The following is a 12,878-nucleotide window of genomic DNA, read 5'->3' as shown; positions in this document are numbered from 1 at the left end:
CAGGTGTGGTGCATGCACATGTGCAGACAATGAACATTCTATTAGGAGGAGAGAACACTTCCTGCTGCCCTTTCACTTTCCGGTTGCCAGGGTGGGGATGAGGAGAGGACAGCACCCAGCAAAGTATTTCTTTACATGTGCACCTTCTACAAACTATAAATGGAAGAGAGAAAGTAGTGCCCTCCTCTTGTGCAGGTGTCAGTGTTGTATAAGGGGTTGAACTGAAATACATATACTTTGGCATATAACCAACTTCCGTGTATGAATTTCATCCTTCTATTTAGCTGTTTGCTTAAAGGAGAACTATGAGGTGAGTGAAAATCACAAATCCTCATAGTTCGAGCCGACGTGTGACAATGAAACTGTGTAGGTCGGCTCAAGAGATCGGAAAGTGAGCGAACACATATTGTCGCTTGCTCACTTCTCGATCATGTCCCTGCAGAGAGCCGAGACTGTCAGTCATAGTTCTCTGCAGGGATTCCCCGCCTCCAGCGCTGACAGGAGGAACGGACGGTGGAGTTACAGCTGGCTCTGCCTCTAGATAGGCAGAGCCAGCTGTCACTCACGCAGCTGGGCGGATCTCGACAGTAATGTCGGGATCCGTCCCGGCTGCAATGGTCTCAGTATACCGCAAGCTGTAGCTCGCGATATACTGAGCTTTGGGTCACGGGAGGACGCTAGTATATGTCCTCCCGTGACCCTCAGGAGAACTATGGGGAAAAACACTGAACCCATAGTCCTCTTTTAAGCTTTATAGAGTATAGCTTTAACCCTAACTCTAAACACAACCTAACAATAACTGTAATCCTAATGGCATTTCACACATTAATTTCACACTATTCATTTGTCAAGTCAGGACAAATCTATGCTGTAATATAAGATTGATACAAAGTTTGGTGCTGATGTACAATAATGTAAGGTATTGTTACTATGTCTGCATTGAATGCAACTAATCTAACACTAAATACAAAGTATACAGTCTGTTGCAAACAATCTGTGTTTCTGATGTGCAAAGTCAAATACACACCTTCAGGTAAATTAATTAAATATTTCATAGCTTAACTGCAATACTGCTGTAAACACATCATTTACCACCTGGTACATATTATTATGTGGCAAAATAAGCTCAACAAGATCTAAGATATCAAGTAATATATGCAGCAGTAGAATTTTTGCTTAACATTTGCTTAAAGTGGCACTAAACTCAGGAGTTAAACCTTAAAAATCCATTCAAGTACCTTAAAGGAGAACTATGAGGCGAGTGAAAAATCACTCAGCCTCATAGTTCTAGCCGACGTGTGACAATTAAACTGTCACAGGTCGGCTCAATAGATCGGAAAGTGAGCGAACACATTCCGCCGCTCGCTCACTTCTCGATCCTGTCCCTGCAGAGAGCCCTGACTGTCACTCACGGCTCCCTGCAGGGATCCCCCCTAACCTGTCCGATCCTCCAGCGCTGACTGGCGGAACGGACGGGGAGGGGGCGGGTACAGCTGGCTCTGCCTCTAGATAGGTAGAACCAGCTGTCACTCACGCAGCTGGGTGGATCCAGACAGTAATGGTCAGGATCCGTCCCGGCTGCAGTGTCTTAGGGTGACGGGAGGACGCTAGTTTGTGTCCTCCCGTTACACTTAGGAGAACTATGGGGGAAAGCCCTGACCCCTTAGTTCTCCTTTAACTATGCACAATATTGTACCTTATTTGTGTATCACTCAGCTGTAGATCCTCAAATCCTCTCTGAATTGGTGCTGACACTGTCCTTCCTTCTGGAGGGGGGTTACTTTTGTTCCCCATAGTCCCTGTGTGTATTGTAAAGTAGTCACCACACCAAGCTCGCTCCTGTGATAGACTACAATCTCATGTTTAGTTTACTAATTTGTATTGAGCTTGTAGTCCATCACGGGAGTGAGCTTGGAGCGATGGCTACTTTACAACACACACACAATAAGATACATTTTTGTTAATAGTTAAGGTACTTGAATGCATTTCTAAGATGTAACTCCTGAGTTTAGTGTCACTTTAAAGTGATAATAAACTCTCTAATGCAGATTCCACATCAAACAAATAGACATTGCCTAGCAAAGTATTTCTTTCCAAAATGCCAAATTAGCTTTTTTGCCGCGTTTACCTGCAAACAAGACACGCGTTCCCACGACTTGCAGGTGCCATGGTTTCATGCGCGCCTCTTGCTGGGCGCATTTGGGGTGCCATTAGGAATAAATTGCACTGCAAGCACGTTGCGCATTTGTGCGCGTTTCCATTAACACGTGCTGAGCATGCACGTCCACGGAAAGCGCAGGTGTGAACCGGGCCTTAGAGAAGGGAGGAAGGAGGAGAGGGGGGCAGGGAGGAGAGGAGTGGCTTGCTTTGCTGTGCCTGTGTATTTGTAGGAGCACACTCAAGAGTGGCTCCATAGGACCCTGCAAGGGAAAATAGCCACCCTATAACAGGATATCAGGGATCTGCTGACTCTTCAGGAAACTAAAACTTCTAAACATCAAAGAGCAGCATCCATTGTAAGTGATTTCATCAGCATTTGAAATAGCTTAAAACCCTTTTGAGTTTAATATCCCTTTAACTGGATGCCCTTAGTTGCCCCAACAGTTAAACTGAAAGTTAATTGAATGAATAATTATTATGAATTTGTATGCACTACATCAAATATATGAATTGATATTTAATATTAAAATGTATACATATTTGCACTTTAATGTGCTAACAATTAAATATCGTCCCATTGCATTGATATTTGTAGTTCTTTCATCCTTGCTATCTGCGACATCTGCAGTACATTTTGTGTTTTTAGAACTACTCTCTGTATTTTTTTATTAGTTGTTTGAAAGTTTCTTTGACGATGAACTCCCTATTCCTGTTATTTGCAAGTAGTGAAATGAGATCTCCCTCTCTCTCTTTAGTGCTGCTGATGCCCGTCTTCAAGCTGAAGCTGCATCTGTAGCTGCTCAGCAGGCACTGGAGGCATCTCGAGCTGCTCGAATCCTCTCGCATGACCTGGAAGAACTGCTGGAGACACCAAGTGAGCATATTTATTATGCAACTTCAAATATCTTTATGTCAGACTATATATATATGCAAGTATACCAGTAGCAGAGGCTTTTCTATATTTATTTATAGTCTGTAGCATTACCTGCTGCTTATCATTTTAAACCAGTTACTATACACTAAAAAGAGGTGCCAGCATCTTTGTATACCAGACAGAGGTGCCAAAAATAACTGAACGACTGAATAACAAGTCCATCGAGTTCAACCTATAGAGATATTTACATTCAGTTCTTTACTAATGTTACTAACCCAGCTTTAGGGTGATTAGCAAAATGCTAGTAAGGTAACTAGATCAGCAAGTTCTTCTGGAACGCAACAGAATGTGAAGGGGACCCCCAACCCATACATGGTCCAGTAACTAATCAAAATTAGCTTCCGGAACACCAGTAAGATACTTTTGACATCAGTTTGAGACACTTTGGATAATTCATTGACATGTGCAGTTGACCTCCTTCTCACCTGTACCTATTCTGCTGCAAACTGCTTTATCCTTCCCTTTGACTTATATAAAGAAAAGCATTTCTGATGTAAACAATAGCCCATTGACACAGGCTCTAATTGTTGTGAATATCCCATTTATTACCTGTCATACTACTGGTAAACACACATGGGTTTCTAGAAAAACACAGGCTATAAGACATCTGCCTATTCTCAAGCGTTTTCTGCAGCATAGCCTTCCCCCCAATCTAGCCAATAGATGTTCTTAGCACATGAACATTTCATCGCCTTTTCTCCATTGAAAACAACTTTTGAATGTTGAAGAGACTTTTTCATGTGTTACTGACCATTTACAGCGATTGGGAATCCTTGTTATTACACCATTACACAGATGGAAATTATTGCATTGCTTGCTTTTATCAAACTTTATGCAGGGCCATTTGTACCATTAGACAGGCAGCAGAGGCAAAGCAGTAGCATTTCTCAGCATTGTTATCAATTACACATTTTTTTCATCATCATTAGTCCAAAAACAGCCATCACATACAAGCTTATTTGCACATTATGATAACTAAGTGATGAACAGTAAAACATTACAATGTTCTGTGTAAAAGAAGTGATCCTATATTTTGGGAACCCAAGGGTGGTGCCTGCAGGCTCAAGTTATGGAGCGCTGGCTTCACAGCAATGCATTCTTTGTATTTACAGTGCATGTACGTGGATGTGCATGTGCTTCTATGGGCCCCTTGGTGCATGTTAGCATGTTAAAAAAATGACAAGTACTGTTTTCTAAAATGCATGACGGCACATCACATTCATGTGGGCTAGCTCCACTGAAAACAATAGCTAAACTGTGTACATGCATCAATGTGAATGTTGAAGGTATAGGTGTGAATGAGCCTTTGTGATTGTCTGCTGTTGCAATTGCTAACACTTCCTCATTAAGGATCAATTTCCTGAATTTTCCTAAATTCCATGTTTAATGTTGGGTGGTATTAGCATTCAAAACAGTTTTTCTCAAGTTTTTTATTTACCACAAAGAAATCCTTAAAAAAAATTCAGATCTCAGAGAACCCCTTGCTAGAAATGATTATATCTATTAATCTAAACACATTAATCAGTGTGATCAGTAAGTAGTAGATAAAACGGTAAAGGAATAAGGAATGTGGCATAGTTAAAGGGTTAGTTCACATTTTCACAAAAACATGGAGGGTGTTGTAAGTTAGTTCACCTAAAAACAAACTAACCTTTTTAAAATATTTGACATCTGGAATAGAACATTTTTAATCCCCCCCCCACTCTATACAAAAAAATTATCATGGAATGACATAAATAATAATAACACCTAGAAAAGCAATCATATACACCCTAATCACCCCGTGCACAACACCAAGAGCTGTGCTCTGGTCGGAAGCCGGGGATGCCGTGTTTAATAGAACTGAACACACTGAGGGGAATTTATCAAAACTGGAGCAGACAAAATCCGGAGCAGATTTGCACTGCAACCAGTCAGCTTCTCTTTCTCATTCTCAATCTTACCTGAGCAAACTGAAGAGAGATGCTGATTGGTTGCCATGCGCAACTGCTCCAGATTTTGTCTGCTCCAGTTTTGATAAATTCCCTCCACTGAGCTCTGCTCCAGAGGACATCAGACAGCAGAAGTTCCTGGTAGTTTGCAGCACTGAACTTGAGTTGAAGAATGCAGTGCTGAGCTCTCCAAGCAAGGGACTAGACTTGCAACTGTGTCATCATTAAAGGGGAGACAGCAGCCAGGCTTCACTCTGATCATGGTTTCCCCTATTTGTTTCTCCAGCAGATGATGGGGAAGGTAGTCCTCCTATGTATGTGTGTAACAGTCTGCAGTGGGGTTCTGTCAGCAGGGACAGGCAGGTCAGACAGAGGCAATTTTCTGGATGCTAAACAATGACTAACACTGGTGGAACTACCAGGGTCGCAGCGTTTGCATGTGTAACTGGGCCTTAGCGAGTATCAACCAACACTGAAGGGAGCTGCGGAGCATTGGCCTGCTGCATGCCTAAGCAGTTACCGGGCCCAGAAAGGAACAAGAGAGCCCGGGCCCAAAACCGCCAAGACGCCAACATTGCCTCCTGGGACTACAACTGCCAGCATGCAGCAGGCCAACACTCCGCAGCTCCCTCCCAGTGGTTGGTGGTTGATACATATAAATATAAATATATATATACATATATATATATGTATATATATATACACACACACAGACACACGTGTGTGTTTGTACTTTTGTGTGCACACACTGGTGCAATAGGCTGCACACGCCTATTAAAGCAATGCAAGCATTAAAAAAAATTAGCATCCATTCATCCATTTACATGGGTGGTCATTGGAGAAATTCCCCTTTGAATTTCTGACAGTGTAATGCTACTTTACATTTCTAGTAAGTGTTGGCGGTCAGTTGGCGGTCAGTGGAGAAGGGCCCGTTACATGGTGTTCAGAGGGAGAAATGTCACCTTTCATTCGTCTTAATTTTTGCCTATAGATAGGCTTTAAACTCTCCTGGACCTGCTCTTGTACCAAGAAACAGCTCCATGTTAGCCCAGATCTAAATTAGGAAATCTACCTCCCTTAAGGACTACCACTGAACATGCATATAGATTTTCAATTGGAAATTTTCGTTGTTGCCTAGAACCCTCTTTTGATTCTAGCTCAAATAGCCCATCAATTTAGAGACCAATGTCGATTTCGATAATCGTTCGTTAGCAATACTAACTCACAGAATTTTGTCGACCGACAGAACAGGTTTTCGTTTGCACATGTGCACTGTTCTTGCTGCGATTTGTTTTGTATGAAAACGCCACTAATCCATGGATTTTCGGTCGATTCAAAAAAAGTTTTCCAGCCTCACCTTTCAAGAAAATTTGAGCGGCATTACAGTAAAAAAAAAATCATTGGTGTCCCATCAACTGTTCGAAAGACCATTCGTGGAAGATTTCCAAACCAAGATCGAAGAGTGTATGTGCACCTTTACTTCACTTGGTGCTGGGAAAGAAAGTTTCAGGCCAGTAAATAGTCCATGGGACGAATATTAACCTTTTTACAATGCAGTTCAGATAAACATTTGACCCTCAGTACCAACAAAGGCCAGATCTCGGCCCTTGCAATCTGAATAAAAAAGATTGCTAACCTCTCATTCTTTGGTTAAGACTTTTGTACATGGTTTCTTTTATGTGGCTGTTTCTGTACAACCTACTGTGACTCCATGAGATCTAAATTTGGTTCTGTTGGTACTTCAAAGGCCGCCTTTAGAACCTGTTACTGATAATCCACTTTCCTCTCTCACTCACAAGGCTCCGTTCCTTGTGGCCCTCACCTCTTCAAGGCATGTCTGAGCTAGCAGCTTAATCCTGCTAAGAACCTTTTTGGTTTTACACAAGGATAAGGTAGTACTGAGGCCTAGAGCCTTTTCACCTCAGCCAGGGCATTGTTCTTTTATCTCTCTGTCAGGCTCCAGTATATCAGAAGAAGGTTTACCTTTATAGCCTAGATGTAGTTCATGCTATATCGGCTTACCTCTCAGCCACTGATTCATTTTAAAAGACTGCCTCTCTTTTTGTCATTTCTGATGATCCCGTAAATGAGAACCAGCTTCTTGCTCCGCCAGACAGATAATGGCTCAGACAGATCACTTTTAAGTTTTATGCCCTTAAAGTGTATTTCCACTTTTGCAGTCAAATTTGAGAAAAACCCCTCTATATGTTTGTTATGTGCTCCTAATCACACAGCATACTGAAAAATAACTTGGAAAAAAAAATTGGAGGATTGTGTTTATCTGATAAACTTCATTAACATACAATGGGCAAGCCACCTTAGACCCCTCACAGCCCCTCCTAACGTTTCAAAGAAATAGAATCCAGAAGAAATTTTTACCCTTAAAGCCCTAACCCATGTAAAACAATTTAAACTGCAAGAAGCTTATGCTATGTGAATGGGAACATGTATAAAATAAGTGTTATCACAATTTGGCTGCGAAAGTGGAGATACACTTTAAGGACAAGGTCCCCTTTTACCTGCCAAGGCCAATGGCTTTTTTTGTTTGCCAGTGTCCAAATCTAAGTCCTGTAGGCAACAGAATAACCCAGTCATAAAAAAATAACTACTAATCCTGTGTTGCTTAATGAACTCCAAGAAACAGATTTTGTGGTAAGTACACAAAATCCTGTTTTTGTTGAGTAACTGGACATGTGATAGGACCAGTTACAACAGGAAAACCATAAGATCATAAGTTGGTCTTGGTTGGCAGGTACATGGCCCTGGCTGGGGCAGTGCATCTGATAAGTGGCCTCAGAAGAAGTTATGCACATCACGCTCTAGATAACTGACTTACCAGGTACCAAAGGATAGATAAAGATGATAGCTCTAGAAAATGTACATTTCAAAACAAATAAGTTAGTGTTTTTTCTAGGGATGTCCTGATACTGATACTCGTGAAAAGGCCCCGATTCTAAAGGCAGCTACCGGCCCCTTAAATTTATAAACAAGTTCGGCTGCCTGAGGTCCCGTGTATGCTGGTGACCTCAGGCAGCTGTCTTTGACAGTGCCTGTCCTTCCATACATTGCCTCCTACTACTTCCTGGTGCCGGTACAGCACAGGACAGCCCCACACCTACCTGTACAGTCTCGGAGCCTGGCATGAGCCCAGATCCCACCCGTTCAGCCCGGCACCCACCTGGAGAGCCCTGGTGAGACCCAAACGCAGCCCTGGTGAGTGCCAAATGCAGTCCTGGTGAGATCTGTACGCAGCTCTGGTGAGTCCCAAATGCAGCCTTGGTCAGACCCAACGCAGCCCTGGTGAGACTCAAACGCAGCCCTGGTGAGACTCAAACGCAGCCCCGGTGAGACTCAAATGCAGCCCTGGTGAGACCCAAACGCAGCCCTGGTGAGACCTGCATGCAACCCTGGTGAGATCTGCATGCAGCCCTGGTGAGTCCCAAACGCAGCCTTAGTGAGACCCAATACAGCCCTGGTGAGACCCAAACGCAGCCCTGGTGGAACCCAAATGCAGCACTGGTGAGATCTGCATGCAACCCTGGTGACACCTACACGGAAACCTGGTGAGAGCTGCACGCAAACCTGGTGAGAGCTGCACGCAGCCCTGGTGAGATCTGCATGCTACCCTGGTGAGATCTGCACACAGCACTGGTGAGATCTGCACGCAGCACTGGTGAGATCTGCACGCAGCACTGGTGAGATCTGCACGCAGCACTGGTGAGATCTGTACGCAACACTGGTGAGATCTGCACGCAGTCCTGGTGAGATCTGCACGCAACCCTAGTGAGATCTGCACGCAACCCTAGTGAGATCTGCACGCAACCCTGGCGAGATCTGCACGCAGCCATGATGAGACCCGCAGGGTGGTTGATTGAGAGCTACTATTAACTCTCAAGCAACCAGAAACTACAGTTATCTGGCACCTACCAATCCCCGTGGGTGCCGGATAACTGTGAGTTTACTGTAATTAGGTCTGGCTACCAGTTAAGATGTGGACCTATGAATGGAGGCTTTAACCCGCCCAAAGTTCTTCAGGTTTCATGGCCAAAAACTGAACTAATTAGGTTTCTGAGAAAACAAAACATTTGTCCCTGGAATCCTTCACTCACCATTAAGAGAGAAACCTAGGTGACACACACCATTTAGAATCCTGCCAGCCAGTGCCTCACAATATTTATTTTTTAAACCTTCCTCCAATACCACAACAAATTGTATCACTTGCCCCATGGCAAGAGACACACAAAATGGCCAAAAACTAACATCTCCCTACCTGCCCTAAAGGAATATTACATGGAGCAGTTGCATGCCATCCAATAAGTGATGAACACCCATGACACACAGATTTTCCTTTGGAACTGTCAGTCTGTACTAACTACCCTATCCATACCCCTCCTTTCATATTTATTTTATCCTTCCTTTTAAATGTGTACTCTCTATAGCTGTCAACACTTCCCCCATCCATTCACTTACCCCAGAGTTCTAGATGTAGCTTTCATCTAAATTTATATACCTACATAAATAGGTTGATTAAGCTACCAGTTTATTCCTGCTGAATCTGTGAAAGCAAAGTCCAGAACTCAGCTGCATAGTCATTATAGTTTTAACTACCAAGTAATTGTTACTATTGCCAGACGTGTTGAATTTCCAGTACACTTGCTTGGTTTAGGAAGAAGTCATTTAGAAGCCATTTTGGCAGACAGCTCATGTCTGTGTTGAACAAATTAATTAATTGGTATTCATGCCAGCATCATCATTATTTGTAGATTGCTAACCCTTTTAGACACAGAAGCGTACATATTTCACAGCTGACACGTAGAAACCGATTACTCAGCTACTTGTTTGCAGGAATAAAGTAATGAAAAACCTGTTCACAGTATATTTATTCTCACAAATCTACAGTATATACAAGTGAACGGTACCTTCAGTAGACCATACTATTATGTCATGTCATACAGCGATACATCCAAAGAATTACAGCAGTTTACACGTCAACCAGTATACAGGCTGATTCAATGATGTAAAGGGTATGTTGATGCTAACAATGAACGTTTCTTTTGTTGTCCCTTTTGGTCGTTAAATATACCAGCTTTTTGTTATATCCGTTTGATAATTGCAAAAAAAGACCTGTTGGTCCTACCAGAACTTCCTGTGCTCTCTGCCTCTGTTACATTCCTATCAGTAACAATGTTTCTAGCTATCTCTGAGTTCTACAGTTCAGTACTACAAATTCAAGGTCTATAAATTCAGTGACTGAATTTTCAAAGAATGTTCGCAAAGGTATTTGAGTATTGGTAAAAAAGGAAACAGCAAAGTAACTGATCATGTCTGCTGTAATATATATGGGTTAAGACATGTGGGGTTTAATAACACTTTTAAATGTATCTAAACCCCAAATTATAGTATATTAGCTTACCAACATGAAAAGTGAAAATGAATGCAGGCACCACATCTAAAGGCTGCTAAGCTGCAGTATATTATATTTTTATTCTTAGGTTTAAATACACTTTAAACAAGAAGGAATATCGGTTACAAAGATAAGTAATATTAGAGAGGTGCTTTAATGTTAATTACTTTTTCCTGTGTAGTGCAGGTAGTATGACAACATTATACTTGTTTTCTTTGCTTCATACACATGTTTTTATTACTGTTTTCCAACAGGCTCAAATTGTGTGCAAGACGAGGAGGAGCAAATTGCTGACAGTGATATTCCATGGCTTAGGCAGTGCCCCAATGAAATGTGTCATGATGAGACACCACTTGACCAAACCCCAGAACCAAGCCTGCCTCCCAGCCACCCTGACACCCCCCCAGCCCTTTCATGCTGTCATTTGCGAGATGGGACTCCATGCCCCCCTATCCAGGAAGAGGATATTCCTTCTCAAGTGGAAACCCCCACACATGTGCCAGACCACTCAGAGGAACAAAGTCCCATCGAATCCACACCTGAAAAAAGACTAAATAACTCTGCACCTAGCATAGAGTGCGTGGAAGAACCTGTGGATGCAGGGGGGACACAAGAGTCCCCCCTTAAATCACGTATGCAAAGGGTAAGATGGGAAAGATGGGAATACAATCAGTTTAATCTTTTCTCCTTTGTGTTGAGTCTTTGTCTAGATTTCTCTTTCTGATATCAGTTATCTTCCTCTTGCAGGATGCTGATCCTCTTGTGGTGGCTGCCGTGCTGTTTCTCGATGTTTCGCTTGCATTCCTCATCTCGTATTTTTTGACATGAGATGAAAAAGTGTTCCTTTTTAACTCTCTCACACTGTCTCTCTTCTATCTGTCTCTCCTTCTCTACCTCTCTACCCCTAATGTTTACATAAAAAGGGCTTTACTCTCTCTTCCTTCCTCTTGTCTCTCATTGTCTCCCTTTGTTATGCACAGTCACGCTCTCCCCATCTCACTATTTTTTCTGGCTGCACACTTTACAGTCTGTTGTTTGTCTGTCACTCCATAAGACCAGATCTGTGAATTGGCTGTAGAAGTAAAGTTGCATATTGTGCAGAGATAGATTATTGGGAAGGGAGGAGGGTCAGACTAAATAAGCAGACTGTGGTGTAGTTCATGCAGCGTGATTGGCCGGTGAATGCACAAAATGCCAATGCTCATCACGCAGTGTAATTCTTTATCCTTCTCTAGCAGATTTTCACCGTGCAGGATAAGGCCACAAAAGCTGCAAGGGCTCTGACTGACATCGGCCAAATTGGCCATTGAAAATTTTACATGTGTAGCCAGATTTATTATTAACAGAGTCATCAACCCCAATATAGAAATAAATGGACAATGACTGTTGAAAATCCGTTAACATTTTTTATCCCTGTACTGAACAATTTCCATCACCATATTGTCTAAATCATATCATATTTCTCTCTTTTTCTTCTCAGTATTGGGTATGCTTTTAAAGAATGTGATGATGCAGCTCAGTATATTTGCAAGATTTATTTTCCATTGCAGTATACTTTTCTACCTAAATCCATCTCTCCTACAGCCTCAAAACTGCCCCCATCATGGATATGCTGTAACTTTTCCTGCATCACCCCTTTTCCCAATTCTTATCCAGTGCTTCCCTGCCTTATCATATCTCCTGCCCCTTACTGACTTTGCACATTTTGCTTCTTGTCAAGATGCCTGAACCCTTGCTTTAATCTATTGCCTGATTTTATCCTTGAATTGCCTTGTGCCCTGTTACCTCATGCTATATGCCCCCTTTTTTCAAAGCATGCACTTCACTCCTATTTTGTAGCAGTATTTTTGCCTTTGAATGAACCTGAAGGATGCAAAAAAAGTGATTTTAAAAAAGCTAAAATAAAACCTTTCAAAAATCAGAATGGTTGAAATGAGCAATTTATTTTGTCAGTCACACATTGAAACTATCTTGGGGAGATCTTGTTTTCAATATGGCCAAACTCACTGGGGTGTTTATTGTTAGACTTTATATGGATAAATGGTTCTATATGGCCATAGAGAAAGACGTTTGTTAAGCAGAAATTAAAGTACTTTTACTAAGCACTCAATCAACATAGAGTTGTAAAGGGAACCTGTCTTCACATGAATACATTTATATCCTACTGAAAATGTTGCATTCCTAGTTGTAACTCTTTGGTATTTTCTAAGGCGGGTGTAGAAAATCTTGGCACTCTAGCTGTGTTGTGGAACTACAAGTCCCATCATCCATCTGCCTTTGGAAGTCATGCCATGTTTGCAATACCTCATACGAGTTGAAGCTCCACAACATATGAATTTCCAAGGTTGCCTACCCCTATTCTAAGGCATTGATCGAAAACAAGCTTGAAGATTAAAGGGGCATGTAAATTCATTTAAAAAAAAGCCAGGAGGAGAGCCTAGTCACATGA

At 42.1% G+C, this 12,878-nt stretch overlaps 1 protein-coding gene across 1 annotated transcript in view; it reads left to right on the top strand.

The window, feature by feature from the left end:
- Positions 1 to 12,331, top strand: part of JPH4 (junctophilin 4) — a 29,178-nt gene extending 16,847 nt beyond the window's left edge. The window contains exons 3-5 of the mRNA XM_018556148.1: positions 2,916 to 3,034; positions 10,684 to 11,072; positions 11,177 to 12,331. Of these exons, the coding sequence (XP_018411650.1) occupies positions 2,916 to 3,034; positions 10,684 to 11,072; positions 11,177 to 11,257 (589 nt within the window). The 3' untranslated portion in view covers positions 11,258 to 12,331. The remainder of the gene's footprint in view (positions 1 to 2,915; positions 3,035 to 10,683; positions 11,073 to 11,176) is intronic.
- The last annotated feature ends 547 nt before the right edge of the window (positions 12,332 to 12,878 follow it).

Source organism: Nanorana parkeri, unplaced genomic scaffold, assembly GCF_000935625.1.
Source record: "Nanorana parkeri isolate BGI_ZX_2015 unplaced genomic scaffold, ASM93562v1 scaffold225, whole genome shotgun sequence".
Lineage (NCBI taxonomy): Eukaryota > Metazoa > Chordata > Amphibia > Anura > Dicroglossidae > Nanorana > Nanorana parkeri.
This window is presented reverse-complemented; position numbering and strand designations above follow the sequence as displayed.